This window comes from Zootermopsis nevadensis, unplaced genomic scaffold (genome assembly GCF_977971745.1).
Source record: "Zootermopsis nevadensis isolate Lab colony 2312 unplaced genomic scaffold, Znev_1.0 Znev_ptg000023l, whole genome shotgun sequence".
NCBI classification, from domain to species: domain Eukaryota; kingdom Metazoa; phylum Arthropoda; class Insecta; order Blattodea; family Termopsidae; genus Zootermopsis; species Zootermopsis nevadensis.
The window spans coordinates 3,391,721-3,408,341 of NW_028259155.1; the positions used below are offsets into that span (position 1 = coordinate 3,391,721).

The 16,621-nt window shown below is 35.1% G+C and overlaps 2 protein-coding genes across 5 annotated transcripts in view; one reads left to right on the forward strand and one right to left on the reverse strand.

The window, feature by feature from the left end:
* The window catches only part of LOC110833034 (inactive tyrosine-protein kinase transmembrane receptor ROR1), a 227,107-nt gene that overhangs the window by 148,331 nt on the left and 62,155 nt on the right, over window positions 1–16,621 (reverse strand). For 2 of the 3 annotated variants that reach the window (XR_015536739.1, XR_015536740.1), the window contains exon 2: window positions 14,350–14,469. The gene's annotated coding sequence lies outside the window, so the exon portion shown is untranslated. Of the gene's footprint in view, window positions 1–14,349; window positions 14,470–16,621 lie in introns of those variants that run through there. The other variant, XR_015536738.1, reaches the window with a different exon arrangement.
* The window catches only part of LOC110833001 (uncharacterized), a 40,118-nt gene continuing 30,813 nt past the window's right edge, over window positions 7,317–16,621 (forward strand). The window contains exons 1-3 of one of the 2 annotated variants that reach the window (XM_022070550.2): window positions 7,317–7,782; window positions 11,026–11,260; window positions 13,430–13,590. In XM_022070550.2, coding sequence (XP_021926242.1) covers window positions 11,101–11,260; window positions 13,430–13,590 — 321 coding nt within the window. In that variant the 5' untranslated portion in view covers window positions 7,317–7,782; window positions 11,026–11,100. The remainder of the gene's footprint in view (window positions 7,783–11,025; window positions 11,261–13,429; window positions 13,591–16,621) is intronic. The other variant, XM_022070549.2, reaches the window with a different exon arrangement.

The following is a 16,621-nucleotide window of genomic DNA, read 5'->3' on the forward strand; positions in this document are numbered from 1 at the left end:
CAAGCTTTAATTTCGGATTTGTTTAATTCGGGATCATCAGTTCCTTTTATGAACGTGAATTTTGTGAAATGTTTATATTTAAATTATCAACTTAAAAAATATAAAATTCATCATTAAGTAACAACGAGCAATGATTCATTTCCCGATTCATATATATATATTACAACATGGAGATGTGTGCCAGATATTCATAGCTGTTTTATTTATAAAACTCCACCTGGTCACAGCGGGTTAAATGTTTTGACACAGTTTCATTTGTTACCGTATAAAATGTAGATGGCAGCACAGTTCCATAAAAAATGTGAGTTTAAGACTCTACGTAACTAAATATCGGACGTCATTCTACAATATAATGAGACCGGGTCAATATTTCTATAATGATCAACATTAAGTAATTAATACGGCAACATGAATCAGTCACAAGTAACAATTTTACCCCCCCCCCCCCCCCAAAGAAACACTGGATATTCGTTATAATAAAATAGACAAGAATTTTTACGAAAACAAATCCAACAGAACAAAATGCTTCTCAAAACATGCTTCATATTTGCTCATTTGATTTTTTTAATGTCGGTGGTGATGATATTCGTTTTAACACCGAGTATAATCGTGTATAGGTGCCAGCGTTCCTGAAAAAAAAAATACGTCTGCATATTCAGACCTGGTGATGTTGGCATCTCTCTACGTACGAATCTGCACGAAGCCAAAAACCCTGATGAACAACAATAACTTCAAGTTTGAAATTTACGTTCATTGTTGATATTATCCATCTCCCTTCTGGTCATGCTTATCTCAACCATAAACTTGCGTGTTATTTTCGTTCTGAGCTGTCTATTATAATATCCCGGAATCCATTCTGTTAAACAAAGAATTTAAAATCTTTTTTTTAAAAAAAAATCTAACTTGCAACGTTTGTGTACCACGCTTCTGAGGAAATGTCTTTTTCCAGTCGTATTGTGATTGTTCTATTTACAAGAACATAATTTCCATGACTAACTACTTTACTAATTCAATGGAGCAGTGCCCTTTTTGAGAATCTAAGAACATGATCAATTAGTCAACAAAACCCACACATTTTACGGAACTCAAAGGTCCATTACCACGTCCTAAAGTCATCGCAAAATGTACGTAAGGAGCCAACTTCGTCACATGTAATGCCTGGACGGTGTTAAGCTGCTGTCGGAGAATACAAAATTTAAAAAAAAATATTCAAAAGTTAAAATTCTGTATTGAGTCTGTGAAGTTTTTTACAAGTTAAAAAAAAATCTGTCCTCTTTGCATCTGGTGGAAACCAGTAATGATTATTACAATAACAAAATAATATTTTTAACGGTGAGCTATGCTCGGAGATATCTTGCGACAAATATTACGATGGATTTCAATAAAACTCGCGCCGTTTCGAAAAAAAAATCCTATTGTGAAATTTGTCACACACGCCGCAAAGCTACGTCTGATTTTCCGGGACAGAGTTATTGAGACTTGTCACTTCGTCGTCCTGAACAAGTCTCGAAAGAGGAATCTCAAGAGTCGGCATGACGTGGAATCGGTTCCGGAACCAATTTATAGTAACCGTGTGTCAGTTTCAAAATTTTTTCGATGGGATACTCTGAATAACATCAAATTCCCATCTTAAGCCCTAGACACACGCGGCATAACCCAGAGATTCGACGCTTCTAACATCAAAACCTGTCACTGGTTTACAAACGTGGATTAGAGGTAGAACAGGAGTTTACATTACCGACAACTTACTTTACGCGAGTAATCTCAGTATTTCCTTTGGCTTTATCTATGAAGTACCACTGTTTCCTGTCTAAAACAAGTCAGCTACGATAATGTCTGTAAGCACTCTGAGAGATACAATCTGCCTTACTGGCAGATGAAGAAGCCAAGACCAACATCGTAAGGCTAATGCATCGTGTCAAATCCACTTGTCGCAACTCAACATAAGATATACTAGTCAAGATAACAGCTTACAGCCAAGAAATATGAATTACAGACCGAGATAACTTACAGAAGCTTATAACTACACCGAAAGTTCTCCCTTGCGTTAAAATAATCACTATAAATATATAGAACATTAAAGACTAACTAACCAACCAGATGGCTTACCGAACCCGAAGTTACATCACCGAATTAACCAAAGCCCTCCACCGGACCCTGTCCTGGGCCAACAAAATCCAGTCTCCTTCAACTCCTATCTCCCATAGATCCCGCCTGAGATTATCCTCCCATCTACGTCTAGGTCTCCCCAGCGGTCTCTTCCCTTCAGGGTTCCCAAGTAGTGGACCCAACCAACCAGATGGCTTACGGAACCCGAAGGTTCATCACCGAATTAACCAAAGCCCTCCACCGGACCCTGTCCTGGGCCAACAAAATCCAGTCTCCTTTAACTCCTACCTCCCATAGATCCCGCACGAGATTATCCTCCCATCTACGTCTAGGTCTCCTCAGATGTCTCTTCCCTTCAGGGTTCCCAAGTAGTGGACCCAACCAACCAGATGGCTTACGGAACCCGAAGGTTCATCACCGAATTAACCAAAGCCCTCCACCGGACCCTGTCCTGGGCCAACAAAATCCAGTTTCCTTCAACTCCTATCTCCCACAGATCCCGCCTGAGATTATCCTCCCATCTACTTCTAGGTCTCCCCAGAGGTCTTTTCCCCTCAGGCTTCCCGACCAGTACCCGGTGCACACCTCTTGTCCCATCCATGCGCGCTACATGCCCAGCCCATCTCATTCTCACCTGCTTTAAAAATATATAACTCTGGTTTCTTATGATTCAGCGTAACCAGCGATTATTTCCTTAAACAGCGTTAACCAACTAATCTTTGTAATGGTGAAGAGATGTGTTTTCTTCGCGGTACGGACTTAATTATTAAATACTATTTGAAATAGCTACTGCTTCAAAGGATTTAAAGTTCTGTATTAAGTCAACGTTTAAATAATATTTTCATACGAAAGAACACGCTAAATTCAGGATCCACCTCACGTGAGAGCGTATGAGCCAAGCAGCAGCCATGTTGATATTTTAAATACAAATAAATAATTAACTTCATTTACTGATTATGCTTTTATTGTTAGTGGTATCATTAATAAATTTTTGATTTTCGGTTTAAGAATCCCCAGAGTTAATTAAGGTTATTTGACTCATAAAGTTTACTTGCTTTGTGTGTGCTTGCGATGAGCTGGAATTATTGGGATTCCTGTTTCAAACTATATTTTCTTGCATTATTAAAAATATATTTTATATTATTTATATTGATTTTATAGACATCGATGAACTAATAACAACTCGTCAGATTCGGTAGACCACAGAGATTTTTTACCTGAACATACTCGATGATATTACTTTTCCCACCTACTTAAACCTTAATTAAGAATTATCATTTCACATTTTTAATTACAATGGTTTCAATATTGATAACTATAAAATAATTTACCAATTTGCTATTTCTGAGACGTGCATGTCAAAACAATTTTTTTTTTTTGTAATATCTCCGACACAGCATTAATAGGGTTACGAAATGTAGATCTAGAAATTTTTCGATTATTTAATGTTTCATGGACAGTAACATTGTGATTTACATTTGGACCGACTTCGAATCTGTAAGCGGTTATAAAACGCGACGAGCCACAGAATTCACGTGACCTTTCATGTATATTTACGACGGCTACTGGTAGAAGAAAATCACTTTTATGTCAACCGAAATCACCAAAATAGAGTTCTGTGAAGTGAAAGGCAATTTACAAATGTATTTCTCTCTGTTGTGTTTCCTGTCTTTATCACCACAGATTATTTTACCGTAAACTTGGCATTGTTTTAGCTGCAGGGTCTCGTACATTCACACTATTTGCCTCTTAACGTAGGAAACCGGCATTTAAGTACACGCTTCTCTGAAGTCAAATGAACCGTACTTTCAAAATGTTTGCACAGTTTGGTTTAGAATGGTCATTCACTTTTGTGAACGTGAATTTATGTTCGTAATTATTCCTAACAACTGATCCTTTATAAATATTCCCACCTACAAACACGCTATATACTTGTATACTTCTCTTACAACTAATTTTATTTTATGTTAATTATAATTATCCCCTTAAAGCCTAATGGTAATTATCCGTACCATCTGCTTCAACAATAAATAAAAATTTATTTTGTAATAATAGGTTTAGAATAATCAACGTAAAATGAGATTATTTCCTTAATCAGCGTTAATCATTTGATCTGTGCAATGGTGGAGAGGTGTGTTTTCTTTGCGGTTCGGAACGAATTCTTAAATATTATTTAGAGAAACTTCGACTGGTTCCCAAGGTCCAAGTTGCCACTGCTAGCTTCTCATGCAGCCCTCCCGACTTAAATTAATCAAAATTTACCACCCCTTAACGCCGTCAAAATTTACCCCCCCACCCCTCAGTAGGAACTTCTAAATTATGTATTAAACTTTCAAATTAATAGTCTTAGCTTTCTCTAATACAAAATTTCAAAATTCCGTCTTTTATGCCAATCATCACACTAACGCCTCCACTCTTACTTTATCCTTAACAGAAGGACGAGCGGGCATTGCCTGGGGACCTTCTAGCTATAAGATGCACTTTCTCCCCCCCAGATATCGAAGTGTCTCTCACTTCTCCCCCACCAATTTCCTCTTTCTCTCTCTCTCTCTCTCTCTCTCTCTTCGACTTCAAAGGGTTAGTGTCAAAGATACTTTCACACATGCGGAATCATAAATCAGTGAAAATGTACAATGCGATGATTTTTCCGACAATAGAATGATAAAAATAAATAAAAATATAAATTCTTTTTTTATTTTTACGTTTTACGTTATTGTGGAGCTAATAAACACTAAGATCGATTAAAAAACACTTGAACATTCGTGCGTGACGTAATTAAATTATCAAACTGTCATGATGTGACGATAATCAAAACTCAGACGTACGATTGTACGTTTTTTGGCTTCAAAGATGTAAGATTATGAATAAAAACGAAGACCCGCGTTTAATTACAGGAAACCAAAATGTTCTACATCTGCCCAGATCCAAATGAAATAAAGAGAAACCCCTACACAAACAACGATAAGACGAATACTCAAACCAAAGCACCAAACTTCTCTATTTTTGTTTCTGTATTACTGCATTAAAATATTACTAACAAAAAAATTATGTGAGTTTAATAATAAATGTCAAGCCAGAGGTACTTTATGTCACAGACATATGTCTAAAGGACTCCCAGAAACCCACACGTGTATTTATAAACAATATTTTTTGTGTACCAATGAATTCTTTTTTGTAAAAGATCTGGTTAAGGATCTTCGTAGGTTTAAAAAATAGCCCCCATATGCCAAACGGTCTTGTAGAAACTGGCTAAATCACTTAGTGATTGACAAACAAACTAACTAATAGCACAGCCTTTCTCTTACAGTTGGTCCTTATTTATTTTTTCATTAAATTTCTTGTTGTCAGTTTGTGTATTCAAAATGGGCTTATAGGAGTCAGAAAAAAAATACAAATACAAATTATTGATTGGTTTTATACGTATCACACAATTTTAGAATAAATATATATATAAACAAATTATAAGGTAGTACATTTGCGTCATATTGTGAATTAGGTTAATATTTTAATATTTTCCGTCAAATCACAATTTTAATAAGATAATAAAATATAAAATATTTAAAATATCGATCGATCATTCGATGCGGAACGTGAAATGATATTTTAAATATTTTAAATATTTTATTATCTTATTAAAATTTGTGATTTGACGGAAAATATTAAAATATAAACAAATTAAGCAAAATTTTGGCTTAAAAGATGATGTAATTAAGTCGGGGAATTCAGATATGCAGATTAATTAAAATGTGTAGGTTGTTAACCTGACAAATTTCAACTGAAAACCTTCATTCCTGACTGATATGGGTTAGGATAGACCAGTTTCGATCAAGGCCGATCGCAGGATTCAATATCAGCTTAAATTTGTTAGGACCTCAAAATTCGTATACGTACAAATACTTAAGCCACTGATATACACATTTTTACATCAGAAACAAGTTATTCGTAACTAGAGGCAATACTGGAAATGAATCCTGCGTTGCAAACAAAATTTGAGACTAAAGGCAGGGTCTACAAATGGTGATAACGTGTTAAAATATTTGACGAGAATCATATGCACCGAATATAATTGCAAATTTAAACCATGTTACAAGACGATTAAAGATAAATTTACCAAATTTTAATAGCGAATGTACACATTTCTTCATCCAACTATTGAGGCTGATACTTAAAACTTATGATATATGCCTAATAGCGAGAAATGTAGTCTGCTTCGTAAATATGTTATCTGAATTTCAATACACTTTCATTCGGTTTTCGAAAATTCATTTTATATTAGTCTTTTCAAATGAATGGAAAAAATCTTTGCTCACATGTGCGCGTATCGATCGCTGTTAAATATAACGCGGATTTTTTTTTTTTTGTTCAGAAAAATCTTTATCAATAATGCTACAACGTATTTGTTTCTAAAGTTCCCATTTCCATTTGGATTTCTGTAGGCAGTGAAATCTATGCGATCAGTTGAATTTTAATTTCAACTAAAAACTCTGCAGAGTATTTTAAATGTACCTTGAGAATAAAATGAAGTATTTAATTTATCAATCCCCCTCTGAACTTATTAACCCGTTGAGTTAACGTAGGACAGTACCAACAATGCCGCGAATATGACGTAATTTTTTAAAAAAAAATTGTGCTCGTAATTTTTTTTAAAAAAATTGTGCTCGTAATTTTTTTTAAAAAATTGTGCTCGTAATTTTTTTTAAAAAAAATGTGCTCGTAATTTTTTTTAAAAAAATTGTGCTCGTAATTTTTTTAAAAAAATTGTGCTCGTAATTTTTTTAAAAAAAATTGTGCTGGTAATTTTTTTAAAAAAAAAATTGTGCTCGTAATTTTTAAAAAAAAATTGTGCTCGCAACTAGAAGCCTATTTTGTGTTGATATTCTAGCATTTGCTCGAGGCACTGAGGGGTCCATAAAGGTGCAAGATTTCTCGAAAGGGTGTTGCTTTATCGGGGTACAGCGTTACTTGTGAATGAGACATGTCATAACGTTCGCTGCCTCGCTCCATGCTTAAATTACCTAAGCAGACCTTCACATCATCTTTCGACAGCCCCTGACTCCCCCCCCCCCCTCCTCCTCCCTTCCAACCGACACAATGTCCTAAAATCCTCTTGCTATAGCGTAAACGCTGAAGTTTCTCGGGTACAATTTTAGCCAGTAAGGCGGTCAAGTTGGCAACACTAACAAAACAGCATTCCCAAGACAGCGATCTTCCTGTGTCATCCATTCAGTTGAGATACGCAGTGAAAGGAACTCGGACACAAGTAACAATCAGACGAGAGTCAACCAGGAAGTGACGTAACGTTCTGCTGATACCTGAGTCGTACACCGCAACACTGTTTTGTTTTGTTTTTAAAAATGTCAGTTACGTGCTTAAAAAAAAAAACTTGTGACAATTTTCATTTGTGAGTTTACAGACCGATATTGATGTTCAGTGTAATGGATTTTAGTTTATACAATTCTTAACACTGCCTTTCTGATACCGTTTTGAATTATGGATTGTTAAATAAACACATCGACAATTGACACCATGGATTTTATAGAATCATCAGTACAGTTCACGTGAAAGGAATTGACACTGTCATCTCATCTATGGATGTCAAATGCAGTTCTATTTAAATTTCTACTAGTTCCATAGTCACACAAAATAATTTTTGGATAATAATGTTTTTTTAAGGTAAGCTACAAATGTTATATATGTGTGTGTGTGTGTGAAGTACGGAGTTTCTTACCGATATAAAATAATGTATATTTTAATATTTGTTTTTTTTTGGACACGAGACAGCAAGTTAAATCATTACTATATCATAGCGAGAAAGACAATACAAAATTTAAATTTCTATAAATTAAATCACGAATACGATTCTTACTAAATCTTCTCACGCCACACCCTGCAAATTTGCCATATTTTTTTCAAATAGAATGTATATATGGTTCTTATAAGATTCTCAGATTAAAGAGCTATTATTTCGCGATCATTGTCTTTTGAGTTAGCAATTGAATTTTTATTCTTATTAACATAATCTTGGTGCATCAATTGGTTAAAGGATGTATTTCGCTTTCCATGGTCCACAAATTGTAACTCTGTCCTACTTTCTGCCGGAATTACGTGAAAATATAGACATATTTCTTATTCTCGACGTTTTATTCTAGGCAAATCGCATTATAAACGTCTGTTTTTGTGTTATATTTTATGATATTTATGCTGTCTCACAAGAAATGTAACATCCTTAGCATAAACCACTAGCTGATGTGTTCCAATCAGCTACAAACCTTCTAGAGATTCTTGTTAGAGTATTATAAAGTGAAATTGGAATAGATTACGTCACGAATAGACTAAGCAACTAGCAGGACGACATTTAACGAGAATATTTTACAGGTGTAGTACGTCTCTACCAACTGATTTTGGGATCTGTTAACAAATAAATGGAGCGAAGGCCTGTGTATTTCAAGCACATCTGCTGCAAATTTCAAATAAAATAACGTAATGTAATAAAACAATTTTGTTTCTGGTAATAAACCGTATTCCTCGAGTGTATTAGAATCTTCTCTAACATATTTCTAATGCAAATGTACGCACTATAAGATTCTATAAAAAAATTTCCACGGCTGAAGGCGGGTGATGTTTAAAGTTAAAATTATTAGAATATATTTTATTCCTACGTAAATTAACAACGTCGTTTTGCTTTAGAGTCTGTGTGGCACGAGATGAAATCTTGGTCACAATATCTTTCAAATTTTGTTGTGAAAATCTTAGCCAGTATCAAGACAACGTTCTGGAGAAAATCAAATCAATTAATACCTCATACAGCTTGATCTGGCCGGGATTCGAGTAGGCAGTCTCCCGTATTTTGTTTTGAATATCAGTGGACAAATTTGAAGACACAAGACAGTCTCTTATCCACTTTTAATATTTTTACTGATAACAATAATTTTAAGAGGACACTCACATGTAAACTGTAAGATTCTATAAAACATTCCTAACAATTCATATGTTAAAAGATAAAGAATTTACTTCAGAAATTCTCTACCCCATGAACAACGCAAAAGGTTAAATTTCGTCAATATCCACTAAGCGATTTTAGTGCGAAACAAACTTATTTCATTTTTACCTGTTAAAATTCTTACGTAAGCTTTGCGAGCAAGCAAGGACACGTATAATTTACAGCGAACGGTGTTAAATTTGGAAAGACGGTTAAGACGTCCTGGGTATAATAAACTAAACTGTTCAAGACGCCGTGAACCAGAAAATCTATTCTGTCACATGTCGAAGCCTTTAAGCGTATCCTAGAGCATTTCTTGATGCATTAATTACAAACGCCGCGTAATTCCGCAGAAGATTGTGAAGACGTTTTGTTTAGACACATAAATAATGATTTTCCGTCTAACAAAATTCCAAAATGTTTTGAATACAAAACATTAGCTAAGAGGTATTTTTATGTCAGAATTAAAATAAAGGTTCAATTTATAGCTCTATGACCTAAGTATAAACATACGAATTTTTTTTAAAAAAACGTAGTTTAAAAATAATAAAGAATTAAACCAAAAAATCTCATTCTATTAGAGACTAAGTAGAAACAAGTCTGTAAATAACATTTATCTCGTAAATTATACTAATAAACTAATGTTTTACGCATACAGGAAGTGAAATACTGAAAATAACTTTACGTAAACACTTGGAATGGTCTCTTAAATCACTAACCTGGCATCTATCGATAAAAAACCTTTCAGAAAGTTCGAACTTAATAAATAAAATACTGAATCTTGTTTCACATTTGAAGGAGTCCTGCGTTTAAATCTGTGTCAGGACACCGGTCGTCCTGCTTTCCTCGTTTCTGTCCTTCGTCCTTACAAGTAAATTTTCGAATGTTACCAGAACTGCTTCCTCACTAACACCTTCTAATTTTAATCTATAATCACTGCCATTTCCCACATCCCTTGCTTTCGGCCATCGTCGTTTAGTGAACCACAAAACTTGAGCAATTAAAGACTGGAAGAGGTATTTTGTGTGTGGGAATTCTCGGAAGTATAAAAAGTATCACTTCCCGTCTGATTTCTAAGAACCTAAAGATTAAAATATACAAAATAATAATTTTGCCTGTTGTTTTCTATGGGTGCAAAACATGGTCTCTCACTCTGAGGGAGGAACACAGATTGCAGGTGTTTGAGGAGGATATTTGGGCCTCGGAAAGAAGACGATGGGGCATGGAGAAAACTGCACAATGACGAGCTTAAAAATTTGTACTCCTCCCTCAATATTGTCAGTGTGATTAAGTCGAGAAGAAAGAGATGGGTGGGGTATGTAGCACGCATGGATGGGACAAGACGTGTGCATCGGGTACTGGTTAGGAAGCCTGAGGGGAAGAGACCGCTGGGGAGACCTAGACGTAGATGGGAGGATAATCTCAGGCGGGATCTATGGGAGATAGGATTTGAAGGAGACTGGATTTTGTTGGCCCAGGACAGGGTCCGGTGGAGGGCTTTGGTTAATTCGGTGATGAACCTTCGGGTTCTGTAAGCCATCTGGTTGGTTGGGTCCACTATTTGGGAAGCCTGAGGGGAAGAGACCTCTAGGGAGACCTAGACGTAGATGGGAGGATAATGTCAGGCGGGATCTATGGGAGATAGGAGTTGAATGAGACTGGATTTTGTTGGCCCAGGACAGGGTCCGGTGGAGGGCTTTGGTTAATTCGGTGATGAACCTTCGGGTTCTGTAAGCCATCTAGTTAGTTAGTTCTGGGATTTACAGGTGAGTTTGTTTCTCTTTAAAGGCGCTATATGAAATATATAATTAAGGGTACGATAATTTATGATGGTTATGAAAGATGTTGAAATATCAAAGAATGGCACATTCCTGTAAATTTAGCGTGTGGAGCATGTAGCAAACATGTAATATGTCTCTCTTTTGTGTTATGCTTAGGGAAATTCAAGATGATCCAGATAGCAACGAGAAGAACATGTCTTGAGAAGTAGCAAGGATAACGCAGTAAGTCAGATGATGACGCCAGGGACCTCCAGCATGCTACGTGCTCGTCGACGCGATGTCAACGTCAAACCAAACAGACGGTTGGATCGCAAGTCGTCACGTGGTATGCTCTACGAGAACGAGGAGCTCAGACTGAGAACCATTAACATCAACGCTGAGGTTGAGAGAGGTAATCATGGCGTCTTACGACGTTATCACGAACCGAAACCGATTAACTAAGTAACTAAGTGACTGATATCCAAACCCCACGCAATAAATAGACCTGATGATGGACGCAGGAACGACCTTCGAAACGTTGGTAAACTTCTACCATAGTATACGACGCTACAACACAGAAGTCGCCCATCTTCATACTCGCCAACATAAGAACCTAAAAAACCCTACTTAAACATGCTAAGTAATTAAGAAAATACTGACTTAAAAATTACTTGTTTCCCCGGATTGTTGTTAGATATTTATCTATACAATAAATACGCGTTTGTTATGCCGTAAGACATAACCCAAAACAGTACAGACGTGATTAAACTACGTAAGCATTAGTAGTGTAAGCTCTGATTATGTAAGCAGAGACACAAGATTACATCCGAAATTTTCCTCTCTTACAAATACGTAAAAGTGACTTTATTCACATCTTATTATTCAAAATATATATTCGTCGAAACAAGGCAATGGACCTATAAACATGTTATTTGGTTCATAACAGCTGTAGAATGTAACATAAGGCTCACTTTCCTCTTTAAAAATATACAATGTGGTGTACTATTAAGGTGCAGGAAGAATTTAATTTATTAATACAGTTGGACCACCACACGAAATAACAAACAAATCTTCAGCAAAAGAACATTAAAATTCCGTATTATGAAGGCAAGAAACCAAGGCCCTTGTCGTTTACATCTGATGTTTTAATTACCATAATTTTGGTAAAATGTTTACGGAGAATATTGCTAATAGAATGTGATTTATGAGTCAAACTTAAGTAATTTCAGTCCATATATGAGCCTATACATACTCCGACAAGATTAACAAACAAACAAATAATAACACACCTGAGTCAAAAGAATTCTGATATCAAATGAAACCTGATGTTTAACAAATGTATCATCCGATGTGAGCTATGCTGGCAGGATTTTTTTTACATAGTCCCTAAAGGATGCTTCCTAACCTTTCCTGCCCTTCAATTTCCATATATATACGTATGTATCATAAACTTATGTGCGACTGAGCAAGTTATTACTAACAGGCCTGCCAACTAACAATTATAATAACCATGGTTTCACAGCGTGGTCATAGTCAAAATATCTACCACTTAAATGAATAAGAATAACTTCATGAAATCGACTCAGAAGTTAATTACGAATAATGACAACTCTGATGATAATAATAATAATAATAATAATAATAAAATCCTCTATAATGACCGCGAAGCCTGTGAATCCGTGTATATTACAAAGGTACCAACTAAATCCGTGTAGACGTGTCCTTAAAAAGCTAACAGTTGTTCAGATAGTCAAAAATTCGCCGCATTATATGGACCCTGAATGTATTGTCAGTAGCGGGAAACACACAACACTAATTTCCATATTAATTTTGCCGAAATGTTTAATCAGAAAATAACATTAAAATCTCAACTCAAATATTACGAGTACATGCCTATAGCTATCCTTAAGAACAAGAAATATAAGCTATATTAGGAAACAGCTAGTATTACTAACATAGAAATGTAACATATTAGCCTACACATTAGTTAGTTTGATAATAATTTATCCTCCCCGCCGTGATAACCTTAAATCTTAAACAGAATTATATCTATAGACTTTTATAGGACTATCTTAATTAAAGATTTTCTGTTTAGGCACAGATCGGGATGTATAGGAGATAGGGGTTGAAGGAGACTGGATTTTGTTGTCGCAGGACAGGGTCCGATGGAGGGCTTTGGTTAATTCGGTAATGAACCTTCAGGTTCTGTAAGCCATCTAGTTAGTTAGTTAGTTAGCCAGGGCATAGAAAAAATATTCTTAGCGAAACGGTGGTAAGCATTTTCCGAAATTGATAATATGTTATTAATTTCATAATTAATTAGGGAATTTTTGATTATAAATACCCTGTAGAAACCGACATTTATGTAGAACTTCATAATTGCATGGTTCTTATTTTAATTTCAGTTCAGTTTATTTCTGTCTGGAGTTTAGTGTAAATGTGATCCAAGTTCTTATTGTAGTATATTTATTCTGTAGCAATGAAATATATTTACGAAATGAGAACTATCTTTTGTAAAATGTGCACAGACACTGAATACATATACAGAACTAAGTGAGATGTATTGCGTATTTGTCTTCAGGCCAGAACGATATTAAGAAACTGCGTAGAGAGAACGAACAGTTGAGACGAGAAATCTGGGGTCTGCGAGAGGAATATGACCGTCTAGAAGGGCTGCTGGGTAAGGCGAAACGTCGTGGGCAGCTCGGACACACAAGTCAGGACTCCGACTCCGAAAACGAGGTAAGTCCCAGCCTAGGCAGAACAGTGCGCATCTCAACCGTAAAGCAGTAACTAACTACAAACTTACGATGCCCTAACAGTGTACAGATACGGGTTGATAACCTGTATGGCACATTATCAAAAAGTTTATTATTAACTGTTACAGTCAAAACGTCGAAAGATAAAAGAGAAATTTTAGATACTTCTGTTTCGCTACTCAGATAACACCGAAATATTCAAATCTCTGAAGCCGAAGGTCATTTCAACATTAAGCCGCTTATCCACTAAAAAAGTAATCTGTTTAACGTTCCTCATAAATAAACTCCGTGAGGAAAATTGATAGTTATAGATCGTTAAAGCAAGTGGTACATACAGTTACCACCGGTATTTACAGAATTAACACAATTTATTGAAACGGAGGCATACGGAATATACCATAATTGCATCGTCATTATACGCTCAAAACAGGACAAGGAATTTTTATGACAAGGCTTAAAGGTTTTGAAAATCGCATTTGGTAAATAAAAGTAAGCTAAGAGTATACTGACTTAAATGCTGAGTAAAAACTGCACGTGAGGGAATTAGTAACTGAAAATTACATTTTTATGAAAATTTCTGTTAATCTAAGCTTCACCACGATTATATTACAACTACACATTCTACACCCTACACGCACGCACGTATACACACACACAGACAAATTTTTCTCACTCTGTTTCATCCACACCGGATACATACTCACAAATACAAAAAGGCCTGAAAAGCAGGAATTCTACTTACCGACACGAACAGCGTGTAGTTTGATGGGATTTCTTTCGTTCAATGAATCTGAATTGTTGAATAACGCCAAGAACATCTCCCCATTTCATTCATTATCATCTGCTTTTGTAGTACGTCTCACTGGAAGATTCAAGAAAGGACATGTGTTATATTTGCTTGAAATAAAGAAAAGTTACTGAAAAATCTGCAGTTTTAAAACACAAAATAACACTACTTCACAAATTCTGTATCATGTTCCATGTATTTGTGATACTTTCATGACATCGGCCATCTTAAGATCATTCTTACAGACAGAAGATTAACCTATGAAACTAAATGTATAATCACATGACCTTATAAGCATTACCCAATGTCAGCCGAAACGAAATTAAAAGTTTCAAGGTCACAGGACGATTTTGGTGACAGCAGCTATAAAACACATGAACAGGAAATTACGGGGAGATTTTTAACACCAGACCAGCAATAGAAATCAAAACAGTTACTAAGGTTCAGTACCTGCCTCGAACTGTACAGATTTACAAAGATTTTACGATCATGTTTGATCATCTAAAAATATATTTTTGTTTCGTATACACAACGAACATGAAATTTTTACTTCGAACATCAAAATCTTTTTATCTTCGCCTTTATTAAAGCGGTACAACCACGCGAAATGAGATTTATTTCCATAATAAATACAATTCAGAGAACCAGACGCTCAGAGAAAATTTTATATTACATCGGGTCTATAGAAATGAAATGGGAAAATATGACCCAAACACATAAAACAATTAAATTAATTACTATATAAATTAATATATGTGAAATGCATGTAACACAATTTTAAGACACAACGTAAAGATATTCTAAAAAGGGATACATTTAAACGTCTGTCACATTTATAAGGTATTGTAGATGCGTCATATTGTGAATAGTATTAAAATATATAAATATTTAAAATAACCGTCAATCACAATAAAATTTAAAGATTAAAAGATTAAAATATCATATTATGTTCCCTATCGAGTACTCGATTTACATATGGAACTTACACACACAACATGTTTCGGCTAAAAGTAGCCATCTTCTGGTGTATTATATATAAACTTTTTACTGAATTGCTTTTTACAATTTTAATGACTTTTAATGATTTTTCTTCTGATGTTTTGTCCTTTATATTGATTCACATTCTGTCACATTGTATAAAAAATAATTGCATATATAAGACGTTGATCAGTGACCAGAAAAATCTTGACTTGGATTTTAAGACATTATTTCAAAAACTGAACTCGATCCTAAGGAAATCTGATGTTAATATTTTATAGTCAAGTATACATAAATGCCACACAGACTGAAGAGTGAAGCTTTGTTACAGCGTCGTGAGATTTCGAACGAACTGACGTGTGTGTGTATATATGCAAACATGAGTTACAACTATCAACTTCTTTCAGACATGAATTTGCGGTCAGATGCCTGAGGGCTTAGTTACGATTATACATCGCCATTTGCCATGCCACTAATAAAATACCACGTGAACCTCAATCAATGTAGAGGAGTAATTTTAGACCCCTAATCGTTACATCTCATTTTTCCTGAACCATTTACATTTTAATAATTTACGTAAAAATTATAATTCAATAGATTTTATAACATATTTAGATTTAATGAAAGTCTACTGCAAATAACATTCCTAACCAACCAATTATGTCCACGTTTCTTCAGCTGGTAATAAAATCCCCTGCTTTTAAAAAAAAACTGGAATGTTCGATCCTGTTCTATACACAGCCCACTGAATAAATTACACGCTCAAACCGAATTTTCCTAAGATTTACATAAATTATTTGCATCTTGAAGAAACATATTTGTTCAATTGGTAAAATAACTGAAATAAAAAAAATTCAAAAATAACGGTACATGGTGATTAAAAAGCACAGAATACTTGCCCTTATTTTTGGCAGGGATAATTGTTTATACTTTCGATTTTACAACACTTTCCACTGGAGCACATAGGTTGATCAGAACCTTTGCAGCACAGAAAAGCCGGTCACACCAGAGATCGTAAACTTTATTTCTGATTTACATCCTGGCAAGGGTTCCATTTATAGCAGGTCCGTGGCCTTCGAAACAGCCATTACCAATGCACATGACAGGAAAACAAATCACATAAAATTAACTGTGTAACGACATTTATGTTTCTCCAAATTCTTTTGACAACGTTTGATTTATTGTATTAACATTATGTTAGACTTTGTATATTGTCTAAGGCCAATCTGATGAATAGGATGTTTATGGC